At 55.8% G+C, this 27,695-nt stretch overlaps 1 protein-coding gene across 3 annotated transcripts in view; it reads left to right on the top strand.

The window, feature by feature from the left end:
- ZNF385C (zinc finger protein 385C) overlaps positions 1-27,695 on the top strand; it is a 58,187-nt gene continuing 30,492 nt past the window's right edge. For 2 of the 3 annotated variants that reach the window (XM_088179700.1, XM_088179699.1), the window contains exons 1-2: positions 1-94; positions 17,916-18,164. In XM_088179700.1, coding sequence (XP_088035826.1) covers positions 58-94; positions 17,916-18,164 — 286 coding nt within the window. In that variant the 5' untranslated portion in view covers positions 1-57. The remainder of the gene's footprint in view (positions 95-17,915; positions 18,165-27,695) is intronic. The other variant, XM_088179702.1, reaches the window with a different exon arrangement.

Genomic DNA, 27,695 nt, shown 5'->3' with positions numbered 1-27,695 from the left:
CCTCCTCCTCCTCCGAGAGCGCGCTCGCACGGCCGGGAGCGAGAAGCCGGCGGGAGGATGCTGCAGACGGCGGCGGAGCCGGGCGGCTGGGCAGGTAGGGCGGGCGGGGGCGGCCGGGCTGCCGGTACTGGCGGCCGCGGGGCTGGGCTGTGGGCACGGGGAGTTGCAGGCTTAGGAAAGTTGTGGGAGCGGGGGGATGCGCTGGAGGGGCCCCAGGAATCGGGATCGGGGCCGGATGTTCGCGCTCCATCCCGGCGGAGCCTGGCGACGGGGCAAAGGCGGCGGGGGTGGCGGAACCCCGGCCCCATTGACCAGCCGGAGGGGTCTGGTTAGGAGGGAAACTTCTTGAGTGGAACTTTACCGAGACCCGGCGCAGCCCCTCTCTGGCGCGGGGTGAGGTTCCCACGCCGAGCTGGACCCACTGGGTGCCGGTGACCCCGGCTCGTCCCCGCCGGGTGCCCCTCTGAGGGGTGCACGGCGTGGGACCCCCACGGGTGTGTGCTGGGCTGGGGTCGGCGGCAGCATCTGAGCGGGGGCGGTGCTGGCCCAGGTGTCGGGGTGTGCGGCCCGGCCGGGGCAGGGGGAGGTGGAGCGGCCCTTGGGCCCCTCTGGGCCCGGCTGTGCTGGTCGCCGTGCACAGCACACCCTGCGTGTCCCTTGGCTTGTTCGCAGGGTGCCTGGAGCTGCGTGCGTCCATGCGGGGATTGGGACTTGGAGAGCTGTGGTGGGAATGGAGCCGAGGCTTTGGCTGCCTCCACGGGGACTCTTGGCTCTTATGGAAAAGGACCTTCAGAGAGCTGCACAAAAGCGCTTTCTGTTGGCTGTGTCTCCGGGTGGGAGATTCCCCTGGTCCGGGAATGTGGAGGCACAAGCAGGATCCGCACTCAGCAGATTCAGCTCTCCCCTGGCCATAACCAATAGACTTTGCTGTTAACTTGGAGCACCAGTGAGTTATGGTGGAAGCTTTTAAGGAGTTTGCATCGGGGTGGGCAGGGCTGGGGCTTGCTCTGCCCCAGAGCAAACCCCACGGATCCCGGCACAGGGACGTGCCTGTGCCTGCCCTTGGCAGCGCCATGGCAGGGCGGTGAGCGCCGATCCTGCTGGATGGGCGTGTGGGAAAACAACAGCTTGACACAAGAGGCTGCAATTTGTTTTCAGAGCAACATTTGAAAGTGTTGCTTAAATGGAGGAGATGATTCTGTGTGAAGGTGAAGGGTCTAGAGCCTGGCATGGCACTCCTGGGGGCTCTAAGGGGCTTCCAGGCTGATTCACCAGTGTTCAGGGATCAGCCCCAGCTCACTGGCACCTTGCTGCTGGAGCTGTCCCTGCGAGGGCTGGATGTGTCTATGGGTCCCCCGAAGTATGGCATCACTTCTGCCCCACAGGGAGCAATTTTGAGTGAAAAAGGTGAGGCAGGAGCTGGCCCTGCCCTGCTCAACACTGCACACATTGACTTCACTCCTTGGTTACCTGGCATGTGTGAGTGGGGAGTGGAGATGTTTGTGAGCTGCTGTGTCTGCATGTGGGGCACGATGCCTGAAAATAGCATCAATGGGCAGTGCCACCGTGGATAAATGAGGCTCTGTCCTGGCTGCCAGCCTGGCTGGGAGTTTCTTCAGCCACTGCCATCCAAATCCACCACCACTGACTTTTAAAAAGTGACTGCAGGTGTTTTCCGATGGAGCATCCAGCCCAGTGGCTTGGCTGAATGATGTTTGTCACTCGGATGGAAGGGCTCCGTGGGGATGGAGGAGCTGTGTTGGTCCCTCGGTAGCTGCCAGTGTAATTCTGCCGAGCAGAAACTCTCTTGCCATATGCAGAGTTCAGGGCAGGGTGGTGATACCGTGTGCTGTGGATTTCGTGCTTGTTCTGTATCTGCCACGTGCGCTGGAAAAAAAGGCTGGTGTGACCCTGGAAGTGGCTCCGTCTGTGAATGCACAGAGCTGAGCTCTGCGTTAGCAGCGCTGTGACGTCGTGCCAGGCTGAGCCTTCCCGCTGTGAGTCTTGTACACCCTGAGCATCCCTGAGCTGGCATCACATCGTGCCTGGCTGGGGCTCCAGAGCAGCTGCTGTGGCTGCCCGAGTGCTGCTCGACTCTGACAGAGCAGAAACCTCTGTACAGAGAAATTGGAGGCTGGTTTAATAGTCCCAAGAGTAAAAAATGTTTTGGGGGACTGGTGGCTCACTGGCCTCAGGGTTTGGACCCCAGTTCTTGACTGCAGAGGACTGGATGTCCTGACCGTGGTGGGTGAGAGTTGGGGCCTGGCTGCTCAGGTGAGGAGGTACCATCCTGCTGGAGTGTGTACTGCCAGTGGGCTCAGAGCAGCCATCCCATCCCATCCCATCCCATCCCATCCCATCCCATCCCATCCCATCCCATCCCATCCCATCCCATCCCATCCCATCCCATCCCATCCGTCCCCACCTGCCTGGCTGATGTTCTCTGCACTGTTTTTGGGGGCTCATGTTCTGCCTAGCATTCCCAGCTGTCCCAGGACAAGGCTCCTGTCATTGGGCCAAGGGGGACATGGACAGGGACAGGGCAGAGCTGCCCCAGCTCATTCTGCCTGCATCCTCTTGCTGTTCATCCCCATGGGCTGGCAGGAATGTGCAGAGGCTGCAGCGAGGCTGTGGCCCCAGCAGAGCGGCACCAGGAGCTCGCCTGGCTGTGGCCATCTACAGCCTTTTCAACCCAAAAATACTCCTTAAGCATTGCCCCAGCATCCTCAGACATTGGCTGGTGGCTGGTAAAGGAATGCTGTTCTTGGGGCTCTTATTTGTTGTATTCCTGGGGATCTTCCTCTTGTTTGGCTTTTATGTAATGTTTCTGGGGAGATCAATGTATTGCTAGAAGTGCACAACACAAGTCTGCTATTCACTGAGCAAGGGCCTTTGCACAGATGTTCCCAATCCAGTACTGGATATATCAGTCACATTGCTTTACACTCTGAATTTCCAAGGCTAAAAGCAAACCTGCCGTGGAAGCACTGGACAGTCCCCAAAACGTGCCAGACTTACACATCATAGAGGCAAAGATTCCCTTTCCGAGCCCTGCAGCCCTTCCAACTGCTTCTCCTGTTCTCAGCTCGATCAGGACCAGAGTTTCAGTGTTCCAAAGCCAGAGCCCTCAGTTCTGCAGCTCTTTAATCATTTCTATGGATGATAAAAATGCAAAAATGTGCACCCAGAGCAGAATAATGAAGCCCATGAGGGTCTATTTGTCAATTTAGCAATGATATTGTGATGTACAAAGGCTGTTTCTTAGTATGATGTTCTGAGATTGCCTCCAAAATAGCGCCATAATTTCTGTGTCAGAAAGCCCCTGTCAGGAATTATGTCTGTGCTCTCAAGGAAACCCAGGCTGCAGCTGCACGGTAACAACTGCTCCATTTCTCTTAGAAATACAACAATTTACTTGCCAGTCATCAAAGGGATCCTGCAGGTTTAGGAGCCATGAGCTGCTCTGCGTGCACGGGATGCCCCAAGTCCCGTGGGAGCTTCCCTGGTGTTGCCCTGATGCAGGTGTTGGTATTTCAGAGGCATCAGGATGCTGATGTGCCCAGCCTGGCTGCACCCCAGCCATGGCAGCGGGGCTGGCACAGGCATGCCAGGCTGTGGGCACAGCAGGAACTTTGCTCTGCATGCCTGTGGGGCAGAGTGGGTGCTTCCCCAAGCGCTCCTGACTTCACAGAGGCTGCAGGCACGGAGAATCCATCGCTGTCAGAGGGCCCTTTATAGTTGTTTTTTAATAAAACCCACCACTTTTCCCCCTGCAACGTAAACAGCCTTTTCCCCAGGATGAATTCCCGGCAGGGTGCCAGGGAGAGGGGCTGGGGTGGGCTGGGGGCTGCGGGGCCCTGCAGGGGTGGGCTCAGGCTGAGTCCTGGTCATGGGGGAGGATTCTAGGGGAACCTGGCGAGGGCTCCGAGCCCTTGATACCGAACAAATCTGTGCTGCTTTGAAATGGGAACGTTCCTGAGTCGTGATTTTCCCTGGCCTAATTATGGAAATTTTTTAATTAGTTGATAAGAAAGATCACTGGGAAATTGCAAAGGAAACATTTTGAGGTGAAGCCCTAATCTGTGCCTGTGTCTGCCTGGAGTCAGGAGCTGCTCCAGCTGCTGGCCCTTGGTCAGGCAGCAGTGGCTGGGCTCAGGGTGCTGAGGGAACTGGGCATCCCTGCTGGTTCTGGATTCCTGTGGCCAACACGTTTGATCCTGGCAGCTCCGTGCAGCTCTGCTCACTCCTCTGCCTTGTGCTCACCAGTCAGGGGATGAGCAGGGGCCTCTCTGTTAGGAATCAGGCTGATGCCACTCTGTCTCCAGTTTGACTATTTCTGCTTCTGACATCTGGCCGCTGGCTCTTGCTCTGCATCAGGGGGATGAAGGAACTGTTGAATGTGGAGTGGGTTTTGCCTCTGTAAGATCAGAGGAGATTCTCATCTTCCTGTCACCTCCCAGTTCTCTGAGAGCTCTGCTGCCTTGGAACTGGAAGAATTCTGCAGCCATGCCCAGGGGGCATCTTTGGTCACATCTTTGTAAAACGACATGGCAAAGGGCTAAGAGCTTTTTGGAGGATATTTTTCCCTTTATCTGTTGGAGCAGGAGAAATGTGGAACCAATGACTTGCCTCTTGCCAATTCCCACTTGGCTCTTGCAGATGCCACTGTGATGCTGCCCTGAATGTCCAGAGGCTGGCTGGACCCTTCCAGGACCAGAACCAATGTGGCAGAGATGCCAATGGCCACCACTGGTGGTGACTGGAAACCAGCAGAGCAGGACCCTAGCCTCCTGCTTTTTGTGGATGTGGGTAATTTCTGGTACATTTTGGGGGCCTGGGGTTTTTTTCCCTGAACTTTCTCTGTTGCTGTGTGTGATTTTCTGCCCTCAGCCTCCTCAGCCACGTGCCCAGGGGATGTGGCGTCGCCGCTGTTTGTCTTGGTCGGAAGCGCTGCTGCTCTGCATTCGTTTGAAGGGCTGAAGGCACAGAGCCGGTCTGTGCATAGAGGCTCTTCTGAGGAGCCTGAAAAGCTTGTAGGAAAAAAACCCATAAAAATCCCAAACAAGGGAAGGTTGTTATGGAGCCAGCAGGAGACTGGGAGTGGCACAGAGCGGCTGCTGGCCGGGCTGGGGGGCGAGGGCTGAGGTCAGGCAGTGCCTCCCGCCCAGAGCAGGTTCCTCCACCTCAGAGCCCTCCCACCCACTGCTGGGAGAGTTCCGTCTCACACAAGGCCAGAGCCTATAAATATCCCAACTCCAAATTTTCAAGAAGTATTAGGAACTCTCCAGGCTTATTTTTGAGGGCTGTTATGAAAGGGCTTTAGCAGATTAAAGCTCTCCCGGATTAATCTGTGCTCAGGAAGGCGGAGGGTGCAGGAAGGGCAGTGCTGGCACCCCAGGCGTGTGATGCAGGGGGTTCACCAAGACTCTTGGGCTCACCACTCCCCATCTTGCTGGAAGATGGGCTGGTGGGGCAGAGGGGGACACTTCCACAGAGCCATGTTCCCAGTCTTCCACTTCTCCCAAGCCCTACTGAGCCCCCCAGACCCGGCCAACATCTGTAGGGCTGCAGATTTGCACTGGTCAATGTCAAATTTATGTGCCCTCTTGTTTCCAGAGGAGATAATTAGCCAACAGGTGTAATAACAGTTTAATAAGTGTGTCAAATAAGTGAGCCAGTTGTGGTGTAGAGCACGCTGTACCTTTGGAAAAGTCTTCCAAGGATTGCGGATATGCCAGATGGGAAAATAGCAATTCACTTGTCCAGGCTGGGGTCTGTGCAGGAGCTCACTCCTGGCCAGGAGCTGCTGCAGAACTCAGGGAGGGACCTGGGACTGGCACTGCAGGGTTCACACCTGTGCCAGAACCTCGCCTTCCTGTCCAGATGTGGAGGGAGGTGATGACTTGTGTGCTCCATTACCACTGTAAGGCACAAAGCAGTGCCAGAATCTTGAGGCAGGATGAGTGCTGACCCATGCTGACTTAGGCAGAGGATGAGTCAAAAGGATTTAGAGACGCCCTGCAGTCACCTGCACCCCCAAAGAAGCTTGCCTGCTGCCAGCACTGCCACAGTGCCAGTGCTGCTCCCACGGGCACGGGGCTCTGGCCCAGGGAAGTGTCGAGGTGGGTTCTGGTGGCAGAAAATCAGCTCCAGTACCTGCTGGCTCTTGGCATCTGCTTGGTGCTTGGAAAGCTTTTTAGTTTGTCCTTGGGAACATTTCTCCTCCTAAAGACTTGGGCAAACCCTCTGGCAACAGCATGGTGGTGTGAGACATGAGATGCTGGCAGGTGGCAGGATGCCCCTGAGCGTCCTGGCAGCATCTCCCCCTGCTCACCCACCCCTGGCCGGCCAAGGAGCTTTTTCTTCTTCTGCCAGTGATGGGAACCCCAACCCCTCTGCAGCCCCAGCGGAGGGACCACTGGCTGTGGAGTGACAGATAATGCAGGCAGGGCAGGGTGCAGGATCCTTGGAGGGTCACGGTGGTGTGATGCTGCGGTCCTAGGCAGAGTTCCTACAAGCTGTGTCACCCCATGGGGACAGTGATGGGGAGAGGCACTGCCTGGCGGTGAAGTACCTGCTACATCACCGACAAACAGCTGCCCCTTCAAATCCTCATTAGCACACGGTGCACGAAGCCTGTTTTGGCTATGGGTGGAGCAAAGCGTGGCTGGTCTCGGGGGGCTCACGCAGATGGGAGTGATGGGTCTGTTGGAAGGTGGTGTCAGGTCTCAAGAGGCTGCAGAGGGTTGGGCATGGCCCTGCTGAGACAGCAACTCTGCCCCCAGCACAGGAATCCTCATGTGGGCAGGGCAGGCAGGGTCACAAAGACGCCTCTGTGGAGGATTTGGCTTCTCCCTGCTTGCCCTGGCTCCAGCAGAGCTTTGATGGGTGTAAATCAGTAACAGAGAGCAGGAAACCTTGCAGATCCCAGACCCAGCAGTGCAGGGATCACCCTCTCACTACTGAGCTCCATCCTGCAGTGGGATCAGGCACTGGTAGCCCAGCACTGCTGGCTGTGCCCACTGCCAAGCTGAGTGCCAAAAATCCTGCCTTCCTTCACCTGCTGACAAGGCGTTGGAAAAGGGAGAATTCTTCAAAACATAAAACAAATAAAATTAGGTCTTCTGGTAAGGGATTAAATGGGGGCCCTCAGCTATATTTATAGAAGGTTCAAAAGTAAATCTGTTCCCAGACTGAATAAATATTTTGCTCAGGCTGGCACGATCTTCAGTTCATCTGTCTTGCAAAGACTTGAGTGAGAGGGGAATTGATTTTCTCCAGCCTGAACAAGGCAAGCGCCTCTCAGACCCAGATAGAGAGTGAAGTCCCATTATCGGCTGAAATGGGGAAGCAGCTGGGAAATCATTAAAGAGAAAGCAAAGACAAAGCTGCTTTAGGGAGGTGACAATTTACTGTCCTCCGCGGTGGCTGGAGCTGAAACTGCCTTGGGGCTGTGTCAGTCTGACCCCATGAGAGAGTTTGGTGACACTGGGTGACATTGCCAGCATCAGCAGCAGCTCCCCGCGGGAGTGGCTGGCGGCTGGCACTGGTTGCGTTGGTCACACTGGTTGTGTGATCGCACAGATCCATGCACAAGGGAGGTGGCATGGGGGAACCTGTGAGTGGTTCAGCTCATCCCCCTGCATGGAGTGGGACCCGTCCAGGTGTGGTGGCGGTGCCAAGGACATTGACCTCATTCTCCTCTCCTGCACGGATCACCTGGAAGTGCAGACACGCCGACAGCCAGGTCAGCCCTGCCAGACACGGAGTCACCCAGTGCTGGACCTGCTCTCGCATGTCGGGTTTCTGCCCTCGTACGGCTGCCGTGCTGTGGCTGTCCTGTCCATAAGGATGAGAGGGAATTGCTGGCACATCCCTGTCGCTGTCCCCAGCCTGCGGGAAGCAGCCATTCACATGGTACTCGGGCTGATGCAGGTGGTCCAGGCAGAGGTTCCACCCAGCGCTGGGTGTCCAGCACAATTCCAGCTCAAAGTGCTTCTTAATTCAAGCCGGCATCTGGTGTTTGCAGACATCAGCTACCGCCAAGACAAGAGCTCAGTGCTTAGCTCTGACGTGAGCTGCGCTGCCGGGGCTGCCGGGGCTGCCCAGCTCCCCTTGCCTTTTCCCAGGTCAGAAAGGAAACGATAAAAGGCACAATGGAGAACAAGCCAAAGCCCTTGGCAGTGTTTTTCAGCTTATTCTCCCTGATTTCCGTGGCAGAACCACAACAAACAGATGCTTGCCTGCAAGGAGCTCCCCAGCCCCAGGTGAGTGCCCGGAGCTGGGACGCTGCGAGGGAGCGGTGGCGGTGCCTGGCGAGAGTTTTCTGTGTGAGCTCTGTCCGCCCCGCGCTAAAAAAAGGCACAAAATTAGCAAAATTATGCGCTGAGTCACTAATCGTTCACCCTCTGCTTTAGTCACCAGTGCTCCCACACCGGGGGACGTTTGCTGAGGGGGCACAAACGGAGCTGTCACCGCGTTAAATGGATGTGGCCGAAAGCAGTGAGGAGCTGCTGCTGCACGCACGGCTTCTGACACCCGGCAGACCATTGGGCTCCACGAGAGCTGCTCAATTAATGACAATTCCCTGATGAATCCATTGATTAATCGTGGCCGTGTGCTGCGGCGCCGGGGCGTGCTGAGCGCGGAGGTGGTGACAGCGGAGCAGCTGCTGCCCGTGTCCCATGACAGCACGGGTCACTGTCCGGCTCTCTGCCCTCCCACGGGCATCGCAGCTCCTGCCGAGGGGACACGGGCTGCTGTTCTGGGGGTGCTGGTGCGGTGGTGGCACCGGGGGGCTCTGTGCCTCAGTGTCCCGGTGCTCCCCAGCCTCCCCCACCCGACACGGGGCTGTTTCAGCCGCGTAACCCGCCGTGCCGGAGCCAAGTGTGTGTGAAAGAGCCTGTCTCAGCACAGGGAAGAGCCATAAAGGGCCTATTTATGGAGCTGGCTCCTCACAATGTTTTCAGACACAGCCCTCGCATGTTTTCATAACAGCAACGCCTCCACCTCTCGCCAGCTGCCAGTGGAGCTGAGCCTCTCGCCGCTGTCCCCCGCACGCCCCGGGGAGCTGGGAGCCCTTGGCAAAGGCCTGGCGACTGCGGGACTTCCCATTGGGATCCCAGACCCAGTGCAGCCTCGAGGCAGCTCGTAGGGCCGTGCCTTGGCTGCCTCTCCCATCCCGGCTGCGACCTGGCGCTGTGCCCACGCAGGGACATGCTTGGACCCTTGGCACGGATGAGCACTTTGTGTGGCAGGAGACGGACTTGTCAGCAGCCCCTCTGCCCAGGCTGCCTCGCCACCGCGTTTCCCACTGCCTGGAATTCGCTGGCGGGCAGCACGGAGAGCAGGGCTGCATCCCAGCTGGAGGAGCAGCAGCTCCCAGGCTCCGTCCTGGGAATACCCAATGGAAGGACCAGCCTCCGCCCCGGTCGTGGCTCCGTGCTGCTCACTGGGAGCCGATGTGAGCCGTGCCCAGCCCAGCTCTGTCCCCCTCCTGTGCCAGGTACCCTCCGGTGACAGCGTGGCAGCTGCTGCGGTGACAGCGCGGCAGCAGTGGCAGTGTCATGCACGTGTGGGAGGCAGGTGAGCACAGAGAGGGAGCAGGGAGATGTCTCCTGCTCAGCGCCAGTGAGCAGGAGGAAGCAGGAGTGGGGCTGTCTCCTTAGCAGGGAGATAAGCAACTTTTCATTAGTTCGTTTTGGAATTCCTTTAAAACAGGAACGCTGACCCACCCGAGCTCATTAAATAACTTTAACAGTGCTGCCCAAATAAATACTCCAGCTGCCACCTGCACCGGCAGCCAACACTCGCTGCCCTCTGCCCTTTTGGGAGCAGAGGTTTCCCAGTCTAATTGGATACACGTGCTTCTCTCCTGACACCGATGACCTCCAGCACAGCACAGGATTCTCACACTGCAGTGACTGGGTTCCTGCAGCTTCATCCCAGTGCTGCAGGAGCAAGGCAGTGAGTCCTGGGCTGGCAGGAGCAGGGAGCTGGGAAAGGAGTGGAGACACCAAACCGTGGCGAGAGCAGGGAACGAATCCAGGCCATGCTTGTCACTGAGCTGATTAAACCTGAGCTCTGAAACTCTTCTTCTGTCCTCTAGCCAGTAAGCAATGTATAACTTCATTACTCCACATCCAGGAGACACTGAGGGATGTGGGCAATTCATTATCATCTGTCCCATTTCATTTCCCTGCCTGTCAGCTCTGGCATCCTGGTGTTCACAGACGAGTCAGGGTTTCAAGGTGTAAACTTAGGCTGAGGGCCAATGCTCCTGCAGCACAGTTCTGGACAGGACCCTTGCACCTCCATCACTCTTGGGGACCCCTCAGCAGCACCTCTGGGGGCTCAGAGATTTAGTGCCACCCCTGGGTGTGACACCGTCATCACTAAGCTCAAGGCTTTAGGGGCTTGACTTCAGAGCTGCCGCTGTCAGCAGGGACCCCAGGTGCTGGGCGTGCAGCATCATTCTGGGGAGTCCCAACCCTCAACTGAGGGGAATGCAGAAGTGAGGAATGGTTTTGGACCCTGATTTCTGACACTTCTCTTCCTGATGGGTCTGGTGCCATTGTGCTGTCCCCTATCAGACATGTCCATCCTGCTGGCACTGCCAGCTCGTTCATGTCCCCCCCAGGCTGCTCTGAGCAGCCCCACCAGGGTGGTGTGGCAGTGGGTCCTGCTGGACGCTTGCCTCAGATCCTGGTGACTAATTGTTCTGCAAAGAGCATTTCTCACAAGTTTCTTTGATAAGAAATGGTAACAAGGCTTTGATTTAGCTCTTCTTTTCCTTTCTTCCTTTCTTTTTTTCTCCCTTCCTACCCCAAATGCAGAAGCCCCTTTGATCGTGTGGGTTCAGGCTCTGTAACAAGCATCTCTGTTTGTGTCGGGGAGTTGTCAGTGTGGTAACATGACAGCACAGTCTCCTTGTCACTTCACACACAATGAATTATTCCTTCCACTCTTTCTTCACAACATCTCTGGGATAAATTACTGCTCCCAGATGGGCTTGTCACCCAGTGAAGCATCCTTAACCTCTGAGATGATCCCTGCCCAGCATGGAGTGCCGGCCACTGAGGCTCATCCAAGGCTGCAGCAAAACATTGGAGTGGGGAATTGTCAGCCTAGCTTGAAAGCAAATTGCTTTGCCAATTTATTTTCTTTCTTGTGTATGAACATATTTTTCTTAAAGGGATGCTGTCACATTAAATATGGAGCTGCCAACTGCAGGCATTAAAAAATCATGGGTCGTCCCATTTTCCTTCCTCCCACTCTAAATTCTGAGAAAACAATAAATTCGGGGTTCTTTTTACTTGTCATCTCCCTTTCAGCTCGAGATGCTTTTGCAAACTTTTCCCAGCAGCTGGGAGGTTTGGGAGCTTCAGCACCATGACAAGTGCCATGGATCTGGGGCAGATGGGGCTGGTGGTGGGGTGGCCCCTCAGCCACGTTGGGGTGTCCTGGGCCCATCTTCCCAGATCTCTGGGCCAAGAGCAGACCCAGAGCAGTCCTGGGACAGTGCTCAGGAGCCTCCCCTCCCACCACAGCTGATGGGACTGAGCCATGTGCTGGTAAGGAAATCTTCCCCAAATCTGTCCGTGAAGGGCGCTCACTGTCAACAAGTTGCCTGGACTCTGTGTCACTTTGTCACTTCTCCTGTGACAGATGCAGAAAGTCCTTTTCAGCCTTTATGTTTCCAAGTTCTTTTTTAGGGAAGGTAATTAAAGTAGGTTTGTTATACCTTTACAAAGTGTGTTCCCATGCAGACTTGCTGAGCTGGGGAAGGGAATCAGGCATTTGTCACACTGAACAACTTTATTGCAGTTTCTGGAATATGTATCTGATGGATCTGGAATGGGAGCATGTCTGATCTGGTATCAGGTATCAGAAATCTCTCATATATAAGAGATCTGATTGAAAACAGGTTCCATATGAGGCTGGGCCAGTGCTTTCCCTTTTTTCTGCTGCAGCAAATCTTCCTCCCACAACTGTAGGTAGGGATAAGTCTCTTGCTACTCTTAAAATTTAAAGAAAAATCTCCTCCCAAGCTGCACTGTACTGCAGCCTCTCAGCTCAATAGGGCTCAGCTGCCCCCCAGCCCCACCACGTGGGCTCCAGAGCCTCCCCCAGCAGGGTGTTTGATAACATTGATTTTAATAAAGCTCTGGGCTTGTTTTGATGGACGGATCCAAAGCACTACATGGATTTAAACAGATCCCATTGCAAATATCTCTATCTGATACCCCTGGCGTGACTGGACTGCAAATGTCACTTGCTTAGCACTATCAAATATTTAATTTGCGTTGTAATAGAGGAGCCTTTGAGAGCTCCAGCTTAAACTGGAGGTCTCCTGTTAGCCAGCAGCTCTCCACAAACTCACTTAAAAGCCAATTTCTGCCCTGAAAGCTCCTGACCCAGATGCAGGAGTGAGGGGAGCTGGGAGGGAAGACCATGCCCACCTCTGCTGTGGGACGTGCTGGAGCCCTGCTTGTCACTGTAAGTGCTCGTGGTGGGTGTCCTCACCTTTGCCATGGGAACCTGTGAGTGGGGGAAGGGGATTGGCACTGCCACCACCATGGTGCTCATGCTGGTGCTTGTGGTGCTGTGCCTCCAGTGGCACTGCTGCTGACCCAGCTGTCAGTGCCTGCAGTGGGGGTGGCAGCTCCCTAGGAGCTGGCCTGGATGTCATTCTGGATCCTGCACTTGTGGAAAATCTTCTCTGGGAACTTCCCTGTGGCAGCTTCACCGAACAGTGAGGGGAGCACGAGGTGCTGCCAAGGCTCAGAGTCTCCCTGAGTTCTCAGTATTTTGTTTCCCTGAGTTCTCTGTATTCCATTTCCCCGGTTCTCTGTATTTTATTTCTCAAGAGAACATAGTGGCTCTGTGAGACGTGGCTCTGCCCTAATCTTTGTGCTGACCACAAGAATTCTGAAGGATGCTGTGATCTTGTCAGGTTCTCCTCATCCAGCAGAGAGGCTGGGGTTGCACAGCCAGTGGGGGAGATGAATCCATGGAGCCTCAGTCCTTCCTCTCCCACTGCTCCTTGTGCTGTGCTCACACCTGAAGCCGAGCCCCGGGACGGAATGTCACACTCCCCGCCTCTGTTTGCTTTGCTGTTTTCCCTGATGGTTTGAGAGCAGGTAGCAGTGCCCAGGTTTTGCTTCCTAGAGTGGACAGGCACATTCCCTGCCCTGCTGCAGAGAAGCAGCATTGTTCCCTCCATGGTGTCTCCTTCAGCCGGGTTTCAGCTGTCCTCGCTGCCTGGGAACAGGGCTGGGATCTGCTGATTCAGGGGACACGCAGCCCTGCGGTGTTAATGATCTTGATGTGCAAAGGAGAGGACAGCGCAGTGGCACCGTGCTCCGTGTGATGCTCCCTGCCCTCCTGCGAGGCTGCAAGATGTCCCACTGCCCTTCAGCGTGTGGGAACAGGCTGAGGGGAACCCTGGAGAGCATCTGAGGGTAAGAACCGGGCATTTGGGGGATTCAGAGCTGAGGGTTGTGGGTGGTCTGAGCCCTGTGTGTGCCTGCTCCCTGTGCCAGGAGCCAGCCTGCAGCCTGGAGCCCTTGAGGAGAGACAGCTCACACTAATCCTTGCTCTGACAACGGATGCTTTATGGACTGATCCTAAAATGTGCCTCGCTCTGGCATTAGCAGAGCATATGTCAGGGCTGGGGGGGCAGCTGGTTTGATGCAGTGTTATGAAATGCTGGAAGTGCTGCAGGCATGGCCAGGCCCCTCCAAAACCTGCGGTTTGCCTGGATCTGCTCAGCTCTCAGGCCAGGACATTGAAGCATCTCCTGATGCTATAGCAGGTCCCCTGGGCCACCTCCATGTCCAGGGCAGAGCCCCCTGTGCTCATTGCAGCGAGCCCGGTGGCCTTCCCATCCCTCCACCAGCAGCCAGTGCCTGTTCATGAAGTTACACAGGGAATTCTCTGGGCCCAGACTTCGAGGCAGCCCAGAAAGCTGCCCCATTCCCCCATCTCCCCTGTCACTGAGAGCTGCTGTCAGGTGCATCCGCCTGCTCTTGGCTCAAGGTGGCTCCCCCAGTGCCACCCCCTGCCAGCTGGCGCCCGCTGCCCCGCGTGACGCCCGGGGCTCTTTGGGAACTTGCTGAGCCACAGGCACCAACTCGGACGTGCCGGCTCTCGTCCGGAGGCTGCTGATGAGCGCTGATTTAGTGGCGATCGAACCGCATTTGAAGTGCTCCTTGAAATATGAGACAAGTGTCTGCAACTCTCCAGGCATAGGGGCGGCTGCGGTGCCCTGACGGCCGTGGCACAAGGGCAGGAGCCAAGGGCAGGGCTCGGAGTTCCCTTCACCAGCACCAGGTAGGAGCCTCCTGTGCCAGGCTGGGGCACCAGGTGCTGCCTTGAAGAGGCATTGCTCTATCCTGAGCCCAAATGGGTGGGTGGGCTGGAAATTGCCTGTGCCAGTGGTGAGGGTTCTGTGAGGATGGTGGGGCTGCTGCTACAGGGGGTCTGGGGCTCCCTGCTGGCTCTGGAGGGGGACACAGACAGGGACCCTGGTGCAAACATGCATGGCAGTGGCAGGATCACAGAGCTGCTTAATGGTGCAAACCCTGAGATGATGGGATGCAGTGATTTGAGTCGTGCTTGGGTGAGGTGTTGTGGCAGCTCTGGCTTTCCTGAGGGTCCTTACTGATGTGAACAGGGACCACGGAATTGGTCCTTACTCAGGGGGTTGAGGGAATTTTGTGACAACTATTGGTGGCCACTTTCATACCAACATTTTCTTTTACTTCTGCTGCTTTTATTTACTGTTGTGTGTACTCAGCTGGAGGAAAGGAATGTGGATTCAGTAGAATGTAATCTAGTGAACTCAAATAAGATTTTTTTTCTTCAGTTTTCTTGCTCTCTTGCCAAGTTCATGCACTTTCTGTTCAGGCAGTGTTTTCCCTGATCCCATATTACTGAATGGAGAGATCTCCAGTTAGCTGCTGTCAGGTCCCCTCAGCTCTGTGGCAAAGGCAGTTTGACTTGGGGGGAAGTTCTGGTCCTGTGTGTTCGCTCTGTTGAGTTCAGGCCAATTAAAAGTCCCATGAGACACAAACTGGTGCTGACGGCAGGAGGGAGCACAAGGGTCCCTGCTGAGGTAGGACACTAAGAGAACATCCCTGCACAGGTGTTCAGGTTGCATGTGATGGGAACCTCTGTCCAGGCTGGGATAACAGCACTCCCTGTGCCCAGGGTGGCCTTTATGGGTCTGCCCCCAGGTTATTCAGAACTCAGGAAATGAAGGAAAGGACCTGACCTGCATCAAACCTGCTCTCTCATCAGGATTTTGCAGCTTGGCCAGACCCTCACTGCCCAGCTGATGTATCTCATGCCTAGCCAGCGGCTTTTCTGGGTTGCTGTGGGATGCTGTGGGATGCTGTGGGATACTGTGGGATGCTGTGGGATACTGTGGGATGCTGTGGGATGTTCTGGAATACTGTAGGATGCTTTGGGATGCTGCTTCAGCACAGTGGGTGGGCATGCAGCCACTTCCAGTGACTGCAGCCTGTGCGGGAAGTTGTGGTTTCTGGAGTTTGCTTTGCATTCAGGAACTGAGTAAAGGATGACCCAGCACGGGTCTCCTTCAAAAAATCAGCAGCCAAAGAGACATCCCCTGTGAGGCCGGCAGAGCCTTTGGCTCTGAAGGAAGGGCAGCAAGAAGTACAGGTGGCAGGGTGTCATCAGGGAGGTGTCACTGATGCTGATCAGCCAGGTCAAATCTGGGCAGTGGTGGGTGAGTGGCAGCTCATCTCCCACCATCCAGGAGAACCCTTGGGAAGACTACCCAAAATTTTGCAACTGATTGTGATCCTCCTGCATAGAGGAGACAAAAGCTTGACCTCATTGGCCCTGGGGTGGGATGGGTGGTGGAGCTGGGATGCAGTGACCCTGTGTTCTGAGCTGCGTTTGGCTCAGAGCCCCTGAGTCACCATGGAGGTGTCACTTCACCCTCACCTTGCCTTAGTTTCCCTCCTGTGAAAGTTAGCAGCACCCCCATCCCCTGGCCAAAAACTCCTCAACACTTTGCTGACAAGGTGAAATCTGCCCCAAAGCAGTGGTCAGTCAGGGTGCCACCAGCCTGCACACGTGCCGTGCCCTGTCCCGTGACCTGTCCCAGCCACGAGCCACCCAGTTTGTGGCCCTGACACCTGAGAAGCAGAACAGGCGCAGAAGAAATTAAGTGAATGAGACAACAAGTGTGCGTGCAATTAGGACAGACCTTCAAACGCTGCCCCGGGAGCCGGCACAGGAGCTGCTGCCTAATCAGAGCAACAGCAGTGCCCGTTTTAAAGACGAGGGAGACTTTGGGGATACTTTGTCCACATAATGTTCCAATTTTAGCTCTGCGTCCTGGGATGTAATTGCATTAAAAATACCCGGGGAGGGGGAGGATGCCAAGGGCACCCGGCGACCTGCCTCGGCTGGCGTGTCCCCACCAGCGTGCCGCGTGTCCCGCTGCGTCCCTGAGGCCCCGTCTCAAATTCCTGGTGCTGATCGTCTCCCAGATCTGCTTTCCGGTTGCTCCGCTAATGGTTATCCTGGGAAAGGCCTCCAGCTCTGTTAACAGCTGGTGGGGAAAGCCTCCCGCTCCTTTTGGCTAAACAGGACTATTGATGGTGACACTCGTGGCCACCTCCGGGGTGCAGGAAGGGGCTGAGACGCTCTGAGGAGAGGGGGGCTCACCCAGTGGGTGGGTGAGTGGCAGCGCACCCCCTCCTTGCGACGGGGAACGCGCTGCCTTCTGTCCCCGCTGTCCTCCTGTCCCCGCTGTCCCCTCTCCTCGTTATCTCCCTGTCCCCGCTGCCCCTCTCCCCGTTGTCCCCCTGTCCGCCTTGTCCCCTGTCCCCCTGCCCCCGCCCGGTCCCCGCAGTTCCCCGTCCCCGGTCCCGGTTCCGCTGCCGCGGGACCCACGCGCGGGACGGGAGCGGAGCGGCGGCGCCACCGCGGGGCCACGACCGGGGCTGCAGCGAACCGAGACCTCCCCGGTGGAGCCACCCGAGCCCTCGTAGCCTGCTGGGCGCTGAGTGCTGGGGGGCGGCCACGCCGGCTCGACCCAGCGGGGTTTTGGACAGGCTGAGCCGAAGCCCCCGGTGCGGTCCCCGTGCAGCCCTGCCGAGGATGCCGGTGACATCCCTGCAGGGCACCCTTGGGTCCTGCCTGGCCACCCACAGACACCCTGGCCCCTGCCTCGGCCCCTTGGCGTGCCTGCGGGTATTTGTAAGCCGCAGCTGCCAGCTCCGAGGTGGTAACTGGATCACAGGGCTCGGGTGACCTTTGCGCCTTCGAGGCTGCTCTGCATGTCCCGCCGGGGTCGGGCAGCAGGAAAAGTGTCCCTGCAAGGCAAAGGCCACTGGAGGGCTGTCCCCAGATGGCCCCAGGCCCTCCATGGGCAGGTCTTCTCTGTGGTTTGGGGCTCCAGCTCCTGATGCAAGTTAGTCCCACAGAGCCCCATGTTCAGGACAGGCACCTGTTGGTGGCAGATGGTGCCGGTGCCAGTCGTTCTCCTGCCGTGGTGGAGACAGGCTCTGGGACACCCTCACCGCACACAAGTTCTTCCAGCTGAATCTCTTGCCTGCAGAGGTTGGTTCCATCCTAACTCTGCCTTGGGCCACCCACAATGCTGCCCACGAATGAACAGAGAGACGTGGCCTGACACAAGCAGTGTCGTCTAGAGCTGGAAACTTGGAAGAAGTGGGTTGTTCTCTACTCCAGCACTAACCTCCTGGGAATGCTGCTGCTCATGTCGTCTTGCCCAAACGCTGTTGCACTTGCTCAGGGATCCCCTCAGATTCAGACGCACCACAGGTGTGGGACCTGTGTTGGGCTCTCCTGCCTCACCTGGCACCTGTTCCTGTCCCTCTGTCCTCACAGTGGGTCTGTCCTTCCTCCTGCAGGCATGAAGCGACCCCTGAGCCCATCCCACAGTCCCGAGAGTGCAGTGCAGCTGGTGGAGGAGGCCAGCTGCCCCCCCAGCCAGCCCGAGCAGCGCATGAAGCGGGAGAAGAAGCACCAGTCGTTCACACTTTGCGAGGTCTGCAATATCCAACTCAACTCGGCTGCACAGGCGCAGATCCACTACAACGGCAAGTCCCACCAGAAGCGCCTCAAGCAGCTAAACAAGGGGAAGATGCCAGCAGCCCAAGGTAGGAGCCCACCCAGCAGGTCAAGGTTGCCCAAAGGCTGCCCTTGCTCTGGCACAACTGCTCTGTTGGGCTCGTGGAAAGTTCAGAAATGCTGTATTTTGTCCTTGGCGTCTGTCACTTGCTGGTCTACCCGAGCTGCAGGGCTTCCCCCAGCTGTCACTGCCAGTCCTCAAGTGGTTTTGGGGCCCAAGAAGCCATGCTGCAGCAGCAGAGGGGTAGACATGTATGGGTTTGTCCATGTGCAAGCGTAGTTGCTGCTGCTCTGTCTTTGTGGGTGTCTTGAGTTCTGTAGCTGGTTTGTGCAGCGGGGACATGCGTGTCCAAGGTTGGAGGAGCTGTCAGTTGCTGGGCTGCTGGATGCTGCTTTCCAGGTGCCAACTTAACCATGTCCCTCCAGGCTCCTGCTGTGCACTTCTCCTGTATCTGTGCTGAGTTTGATTCAAAATGCTGTTTAGGTGTTGGTGCTGAGGCCCCTCACCTGTTGGCTGTGGCAGGGATGCCGGCACACGGCAGGAATGCTGTCACGTGCAGGTGCTGTGCTGCTGGGCAGGAGCTTGTGCAAGGGCAAGGACTCACTTGCCCTCTGTGCCATCTGCCAGCATTCACCTGGCTGGGCCCAGCTGGCTGCTGCAGATTTTATGCACAAAAGCAGGGAAATGTGCCCAGAAATGTCACCCTGTCACCATGGCTGACCTGCTCCGCCTGAGCCTTTGGCTGTGAGGGTTTGTTGTTAGCAGCAGACCAAGGGAATTGTATAGAATCACAGAATGCCTTGGGATGGAAGAGACCTTAGAGATTATATGGTTCCCTGCTCCTGTCTTACTAGAGACTGGACAGGCTGGAGCCATAAATTCCTAGCACGGCAATAGTCATCTGTGTGCCAAATCCTGCCCTGACTGGTGCTGATTTTGTTTGGGTAAGGCCTGGGATATGCAAAGGAGCAGGTCTCTTCATCAACATTACTGACAGATGGAAATATCGCAGGCTATTTTAATGGGGATAGGGCTCATAAATTCCAGCCTGCAGCTTCCAGCTTCTCCCCTCAATCTGGTTGTGGCCTGATGGGAGGCTGTCCAGGGATGCATTTCCTACTGAGCCAAAGAATCTTGGAGCATTCCAGTCTGCTCTTTGTGTTTCTGCACCGTCCCTGACCTCTGCCAGTGTCGCACCCCTGGGGCCCCGCGGTGCCGGCCCCCCACGCTCCGCTCTGCCGGGCAAGGAGCAGCCGCTCCTGCGTGCTCAGGGCTCTGATCTGCTTATGTGGGGAAACTGCAGGCAGCAGCTGCTCCCTGCACCTCCCTGTCCCTCCTGTTCCCGCCGGAGCTGACCTTTCCCTGCACTTTTGGTTAAAAATGTCACTTCCAGCGTTGTCACTGTGAGCCTTTCTCAGCCTCCTGAGGCGGCTGGGAACTGACTGATGCGACTCCTGTGTCCCCTCTGCACCGCTCCTGACACTGGCACTGGGGGTACTTGGTGTCATATGAGTCCCCCCAAAACACAAAGGAGACCAGCCCTGTCTGCCTTGCCCTAGGGAGCTGAGGACAAGTGCAGGGCGAGCTCCTGGCTGGGCTGCAGCACATGGGCAGGAGGGCACAGGCAGGGCTGGCAGAGAGATGGGATGCTGGGGAAGCCCTGCCCTGCCTCATCACACTCCTCTAGGAGCCCTTCACCGGCCAGACCTGCACTTTCAGGTGCTGAGAAAATGCATCTGCCTGCGGTCCTGGGAGCAGTGACCCCTTCCTGGGCAGCTGCCTGCTCTGGGGCTGGGCTCAGCCTGGCACAGCCCACAGACAGGAATGGCTAACACAGGTCTCCAGTGGCGTGTCAGCACCGAGGGAGTCTTGGGAGGTTAAGGACAGTGGATTAAATGAAATAATTGAGTTAGACAAAGATGGGATGTTCCTCTGGGCTGGAATCTCTGTCTCATGCTGACATCCACAGCTACATCAAAGGCAGCTTCCCAGCCACCACTCAGTCTCCCCATTCCCCTCTGGCTCCTCGTATCTGTTCTTCCTGCACAGGCTGTGATCGCTGGCGTCTCGTGGAGCAAAGCTGCAGAGGAGCGTCGCTGGCAAACATGCTAATCAGTGTCATTACAATTCATTAGCTCTGTACCAGAGAGCCCCCAACTTAAAAACAAATTATTGCTTATTAGATGTTTCTTTTGCAAGACAGATCCCAGATCCTTATTGTCCTGTATGGAATGATGGTGAAGGTGGTGATTAGGTACAGGGTGCCCACAGATGAAAGACGTTTTCATGCCGCAGATGCCAGTTCTAATCCAACTGGGTCACGAGTGATTTAATTACTGCCTGTGATTTCCCAGGGAGCCCAAGCGATCTCAGTTTGCTCTCAGAGTCCTCGGGAAACAAACCACAGTCTGGTGCTGACTGAGCAGGAAGAGCTGAGCCATCCTGAAATGGGGACCAGGGCTGCAGGGGCATGGACAAGGGGCTCCTGTTCCCTCTTATCCTGGATCATCTCTGAGATATCTCTGGGAGCTCTCCTCACAGGACAGGCTGAGCTGGAGCATTTCAGAGCTTACACCCTGATCCATTTTTCTCCCCAAAAGTCCTTTCCACCAGTGTCTACAAAAAGTCATGGGAAGTAAGGAACAACTCACACACGCTGCTACCAGAGCATTGTCTCTGGGCTCTGCCAGCCCACATCTCTCTGAAAGGCAGTGGGAAGCACTCTCCTTTGGAACACAAGGCTCTGGTTTCCCAGGCAAATCTGAGCTGACAGCAGCTCATACCCCTTTGGCCAGGGTCCGTGGGAAGGACACACTATTCAGGCATCTCCTGTGCCAGGAGGGTTCACACAAGCCCCGAGCCCAACTCAAATCACTTTTCTTGACTTTGGAGGCTGCTGAGCTGCTTCTCCAAACCAAATGCCAAGGCAGAGCCAAAGCACCCAGAGGCAGCTGTGCCCTGGGGCTGATTCGTGTCCAAAGCTCTTCCTGCTCTCCCATACCTCCTGACATTGTGTACCCTGACCCTCTCCCTGGCTGCCCAATGCTCTCACCCCGCCCCACATTGGTGCTGTCCCCCCCTTGACAACACAGCCCTGCAACAACAGTTCCTTGCAAAGGGAAAGGTCCTGTTTTTCCCAATTATCCACTGAAATGTCTGTCCATGCGTGTTTGGGAGCAGAAAGGTTTGAGATGAGCAGAGAAATCGCTGTGACAGCTTCAGCATCACTGGGCCTGCAGTAGAGAGCGGGGCCCCCAGCAGGGGACGTGGGGACCCCGGGGGAGCCTGGGCTGCTCTGGGAGTCAGGGGGGGCTGGCAGCTGCTGGTGGGATTATCTTGGGTTTCACGGGGGGTGCCGGATGAACTCCCTGATTTTGGCAGCTGGCAGGGAGCCCACTCTCCTTGAATGGCTCCTGCCTGAGGCTGGGCTGTGCCTGTGGCACTGACCAAGGAGTCCATGGCTGCGCTCTCAGCTGGTCTGGGAGAGCCCTGCTGAGAGACAACTGCTGAAAACCACCCAGAGCAGCACCTGGGAAATCCATGCCTTGGGGTGGAGAGCAGCAGAGGGAGGGAACTGGTGGGTCTGACCATGGGCAGTCTGGCGGGTGTGGATGTGTGATCCATGATCTTGCTCTGTGATCCTGGGCCATGTTCATTTCCATGACCCTGCTCTGTGTGCTCTGGCAGCTCGTTGCTCACTGAATTCCCTCCTCCTTCCCCCACTGCTCCCTGCTGTCACAGCCTTTCAGCTGTTCATTACCCAGCAAACTGGTGCCAATCCGTTTCAGCGATGTTCAGCGGGGCTTTGTCTGCAATAATCCCAAGGTATTGATTTAAATAATTTGCAAACATGTGGGATTAGGGTCTAATTGGGACTAATCGGGTGCAGCAGTCATGTCAACACTAGGTCGGGGCTAGGACATTCTCACATCTGCCCTTGATGGAGCTCCCGGCTGTGCCCAGCCTTGATGCTGGCTCCAGCAATGCCAGAGGAAAAATTGTTCTTTCTTGCTTCCTCCTTACCTCCTGCAGCAGTTTGCTGCTCTCCCGCTTTTGGGACTTTTTGGACAAATTTGGTAGGGACAGGCCAGTATCTGGCTGGCATGGGAGCCACTTCACAGCGTCCATCACCAGGTACACTGGCAGCACATTGTTTTCTCCCAAACTTCCCAATGGCAGATCCATGCCCAGCCTAAGTGTTAAAGAGGATTTAACATTTGGCTGGGACAGACCCTGCATCTGCCAGGTGCTGATCAATACCTTGTGCCCAAGCAGCACCAGGGTTCAGATTTTAAGCTTCTGTGAATTTATGAAGGACAAACATACGGAGTCCTCCTGCTCCATTGGCCTCGGCTGCTTCCTTCAGCTGTGAGCAAAGATGAACAAAAATAGCTTTTCAGATCAGATTTGAATAACCTGGAATCTCAGTGGGAGAAATATAATGGTTTTTTCATGTCTTAAAGATGTTGGCTGGGATCAGGAATAATTTGAAGAAGCTCAGTTGGGTAATTGTACCTTTTCCTTCCCTGTGCTCACTCACAGGCTTCTCCCTTCCCCTCATCACCTCATCCCTTCATAGGGATGGGGTGCAGGGATGTCCCTTGAGGCTCCTGGGGGGCAGAGCTGGGAGGGCTGAGAAGGGGAGGGATTTACCCTTGCCACTGGGAACTAGAAGAAAAGCCCTGTTTCACTAAATGCTTGTTTTTAACAAAAAAAACCAAAACAGTTTCTGTGGGGGAAAGGACCTGTGGGCACCAGGTGAGTGGTGGCACATGAGCCCACATTGATTGTGCTGGCCCATGAATCCAGAGAAAACTGTTCCCTTAGTAAATCCTCAGAAAATACCCCACTAGATTGCTGTCCCTCTGAAAAGCCCAGCTATTCAGCTTTCTGTGGATTAATAACTGTAGCATAATTAATCTCTGATTTTATTGAGTCTGTAACTTCAAATAGAAAATGAATTGATTAACGTTCAGCTTTGGCTGGAAGGTTTTTGTGGTGTGGAGCATTCCCCACCAGAACTCTGACCTCTGGCTCTGCACCCCACTTCTGGTCAGAGCTTCAGGGATATTTTCCCCTGGCACACGTATTCTAAAAAGATCCTTAAAATTTAAACTCTTGGCCATAAAATGACACAGAGAGGCTGCAGGGCTTTTCTTGTGCTGCTGGAATGAAGGAGGTGGGAGCTTCCCATGGCAGGGGCTTGGGCACTTGGGTGGATGCTCCAGCTGCATCCATGGAAGGGCTTTGCCTTAAGAAAGAGAAGCCAAGCCAAAATATATCAAGGTCAGAATATATATATCAAGTATCATCTTCATGTGGGTTGGTGGGGCTGCCTGTGCCATGGGAGTGTCAGGGTGCCACTGATGTGGTGCTGGCACAACACAGGCTGTGCTGCGCTGCTGGCAGTGGTGATCTTTCCCAAAATCAGTAGGAAATTGCCTCGCGTTATTTTTAAGCCCTGCAGTTGTGAGCCATTCCTCTTTAATCGCGGATTTTGCTGTCGCTTTCTTCCAGTCGGTTCGCTGTCAAGTTGCCTCAATGGTGTTTCACGGCCACTCAGCTCAGGGCTGCAACACACGTGACATTAATTAGAAGTGGATTAAGAACAACGAGGAACATGTAGCCATGGAATACTTCACCATTTCCCAGTAGCATCAGCTCAGCAGATTTGGAAGAGGAAACCTGGGATTTATTTTAAGCGGGGAAAAAATGGTCAAAGCAGCAGATAATCCATGAGCGTGTCCCAACTTGTCAGCACCCACTGGTGCCGGTGCTGAAAGAGCTCTGAGCCTGAAGGGGCCTTTTCCAGAGCTCCATCAGCAGCTCTGAGCGGGCGCTGGTCCCCGGGATGGGGATGATGTCCCCTTAGGAAGGGTGCTCAGTGCTGGGGATGCTTCAGGGTCAGGCATTTGTGGCTCTTGTGCCCACCCCAGGCATTGGATCCAAATGCATCCTGTTTGGAGGGCTTGGCTTTTACCCCCGAGCACTTGGGGGCTGCAGTGTCTTAAACATCCCCAGGGAGGGCTGAGGACATGGGGGACCTCGGCACCCCCGGGGGTCTCTGCTGTTCTCAGCCACTGTTCTGCTCTGACACGGGAGAGAGGCGAGCATCCTACTGCATCCCACAGCTGCATCCCGTAGCTCCGCGCTCGCAGCCCGGCTGTCACGGGGAATTAGAGGTGCTGGGTGGAACAGGTCGTGCCGGGCTGTGCGTGCGAGGGCTGCGCCGCCGTCCCAAAGAGCACCGGGACTGAACGGGGGGGACTGGGGAGGGGTGACAGCCACTGGGAAGTGACCTGTCCGCGTCTCGGGGATGGAAACGCTGCTCATCCCCCCCAGCCTCCATCCTCGGGCCGCTCTCCGTGCCCGCTGTGTCTGTGTGTCTGTGTGTGTGTGTGTGTGTGCACACGCGTGTGCGGCTCGCCCGGGGGCACGGGCGGAGCGAGAGTTCGGAACCAGGAGAAGAGGGAGGGAGGGAGGGGAGGCAGGTCGGGGGGAGCAGGGGGAGGGCAGGCAGAGGGCTGTGGGTAGTGTGGAGCTGTCACTGTGATTTAGGGTCGGCTTCTTAAACTGTTTTATGTTCCCAGACAGTAAGTCGTAAGCAATATAAATTTTTTTCTGAAGAGATGATCTCCCCTCGTCGTGCTTCTGCCTCTTTCCCGAAGTGAGCTCTCCTTTTCATAACCCCGTGGCGTCAGTGCGGGTGTGCAGAGGGAGAAAATGGGATTCTGCCTTTTGGAACCATGTCCACAGCCTGGGATTGGGAGCAGGGATTCAGGGACCTGCTCTCTGGTCCTGGTGTTTCTGGGAGAGCTGGTGACGCTGGGAGCAGAGTGGTGCAGAGCTCTGGATGAGCTGGCCGTGGGGGAATTGGTGTTCATAGCCAGCACAAGGACCGTGGCCTTTCCCTGCAGCCTCCCTGGGCTGCCCCCAGCTCTCTGTTTTTGTAGCATGTGGGATCTGTTGGAATTATCAGAGCTCTTGGAGCTGCTGGAGCAGCTGGAGCAGGGCTGCCTCTGCCTGCAGCCACTGCTGCTCACCTCCAATTCGGTTCCCTTCCTTTTTCATGCCCCTGAGTTATCACTGCTTTTGGACAGCTTGCCCACAACACAGCTCCAGCTTACCTTTGTTATTTTCTACAGCCACAGATTTATGAGGAATAGTTTCATTTATCTGGTCGTTGTCGTGCCAGCTGAAGTGTCTCAGTGTGGTCTGTGGCACCAGAGTGTTTGTCCAGATGAGCTGCCTGGGCACCAGCAGCTCCTGAGGGGCCAAAGCTAAGCAGAAACCTGATGAGCAAGATCAGAGACAGCATCACCCCTGGCTAATTAAGCGTCCAGAAGATTTTGGGTAGTTGGTTTCCATGCCAAACCCCAATTGACTCTATGTGGGCCCTGTGCCCCCCCAGGAAATCAGCACTGGGTAAGGGGGAGCCAAAGTGTGGTGGGAAAGTGGAACCTTCTGCCCTGTTCCTTCCAGGAGGGCCCTCCTCAATTAGATGGAAAATCTTGCACTCTCTCTCTGAAACTATTTCCAGGTGTAATTTCCACCCTTTTTCCTGATAATTAAATATTTTTAGGTCATCCAGTTTCTCCACTCGTTTCACAGACCTGTCCTGGATGCCTTTGTAATTAGCCATTTCCCTGGGAAAGATGATGAAGATGGGAGGCACAGGCCATCACTCTGCTACCAAAGACCTGCCCACCTTGGCTCATCCTTGGGGGACAGAGCTGGGGGTGTGTGTCTCCTCCACTGACACATAGCTCCCAGGTTTGCTCCTTTTAAATGCATGAAAGCAGAAATCTGCAAGAAAGATTCATTAAAAAACTGTGGATTAATTTAAAAAAATTATCTATGTGGGTACTGTGAACTCAGCAGTTTGGCAAGTCTCTGTTTATCAGGGGGTCACGGCGGGACTGTGAGCCACAAACCCCAATCTCTTTGTGTGAGAAGCCCCCCGGGGGAGGAGGATCCAGCCATTAAAATATGTTACCTTAATCCTGAGCAAACTCAGGAGCAGGAAAGGTCAGCGCCTGCCTTCCTGGCCCGGCAGGGATGAACCGCCGGCGGCTGCTTCAGCCGGAGCCTTCTGCTTCTGATGGGGCTCAGGTTACAGAGCAGAAGAAAGCCGATACACATCCTCCAGGTGTATCACTCTTGATCCTATCTGGCGTCTTTCACCCCCAAATTATACCCTAAATCCTTGGTGAACAAAGTCAGCCAGAAAGGCTCTGGGAGGCTCAGCAGACTTGGGCAGGGGAACAATTCTGACTAGGCTTTTCTCCCTCCTCCTTTATTGATGTATTCATTGCCCACTTCTGGTCACTATTTTCCGGGCTGCCTCTGGAGTCTAAGGGTGGGAAGAGCCAGTCCTGGACCTTCCTCAGCCAGCAAGGAATTTAACACTGCCCTCAGTAGGGTTAGGAGTAATCCCTCTGTTGTGGTTCTTGGAGTCTGTTGTCACAAAGAACCCAGGGAATTGGTGACATTGGTGCCCCAACTCAGCCCGAGCACCCTCCCCTTCTCCCTGCCTTCCCTTGTGCTTTAAGCTACAGGCAGGATTCGAGCAGACCTGCCCAAGCAAGCCCGGCTCTACGGCGGCTGCTGGCAAATGCTTCCCCCTCTTAATGCGTGTTTGGGATTTGCCTCTCTTGGGATGTGTGTGATGAGGTGTAGGCTGAGGTCTGGGGCCTGGGCCCATTTCACAAGAAACCCTCTGGTTCCATCCCCACACTCTTGGGATGCTCATCCATCAGTGTCCTGCATGTGGATATCAACCCATGTTGGAAAGTGGTGACTGCAAAGGGCTGTAGCATCTGACCCATGTTGGCTCTGGGATTTTTTTAGTGCCTCCCACGGGATGGTGGAGTTGGTTGTCATGGCCCCTGGGCACCCTTCTCAGCCACTCCGGGGTAGATGCTTCAGCAGCTTCATCCCACAGCGGAGGTTGTGGGGAGCTGCAGCCACGGGCTTTGCTCCCTGGGATGTAGGGCAGCCCCACTGGGAGGGGGATGCGGGTCTAGACCCTGTGAGAGGGTTTGTGCTGCTGCCCTATGCCAGCTCTGGGGTACATAGACAAATATAGCAAGTTATGCACCGGACAGACCCACACTGCAGAGCTGGGAAATTCCAGTGATCCGCTGGGCTGGGCAGGGAGGGCCGGAGGCGTTAATGGCAGGGGTGTAATCAGCACCTGCAATTAGCCTCTACTCCAGCTGGCCTCAAAGGCTCGGCCACAAAGTGCAGCGTCCCACAGCGCCGTTCCTCCCTCCCACCCCTCCGTGTCATCCAGCTCGAGCCCTTTCAGCCATGGCGATGCCAGTCAGGACCTGCACGCTTGGCTGGGATAAATGCAGCATGAGCCGCAGCTGGGAGAGGATTTATTGAGGGAATTGCTGGGTAGAACTGAAAGGGCTGTTCAGGGCTGGGGGCGAGGGCAAATGGAGGATGGAGAGGGGGTCAGGGCTGTACATCGGTCCAGCCGGTCCTTGCCAGAGGGGCTGGAGGTCAGGAGATGCCAGATTTGCTCATGGTTTGTGGTTATCCCCGAGGAAAG

This window comes from Sturnus vulgaris, chromosome 27 (assembly GCF_052056855.1).
Source record: "Sturnus vulgaris isolate bStuVul1 chromosome 27, bStuVul1.hap1, whole genome shotgun sequence".
Taxonomy (NCBI): domain Eukaryota; kingdom Metazoa; phylum Chordata; class Aves; order Passeriformes; family Sturnidae; genus Sturnus; species Sturnus vulgaris.
The sequence above is the reverse complement of the archived record's forward strand: the minus strand, read 5'-3'. Positions and strand labels throughout refer to the sequence as shown.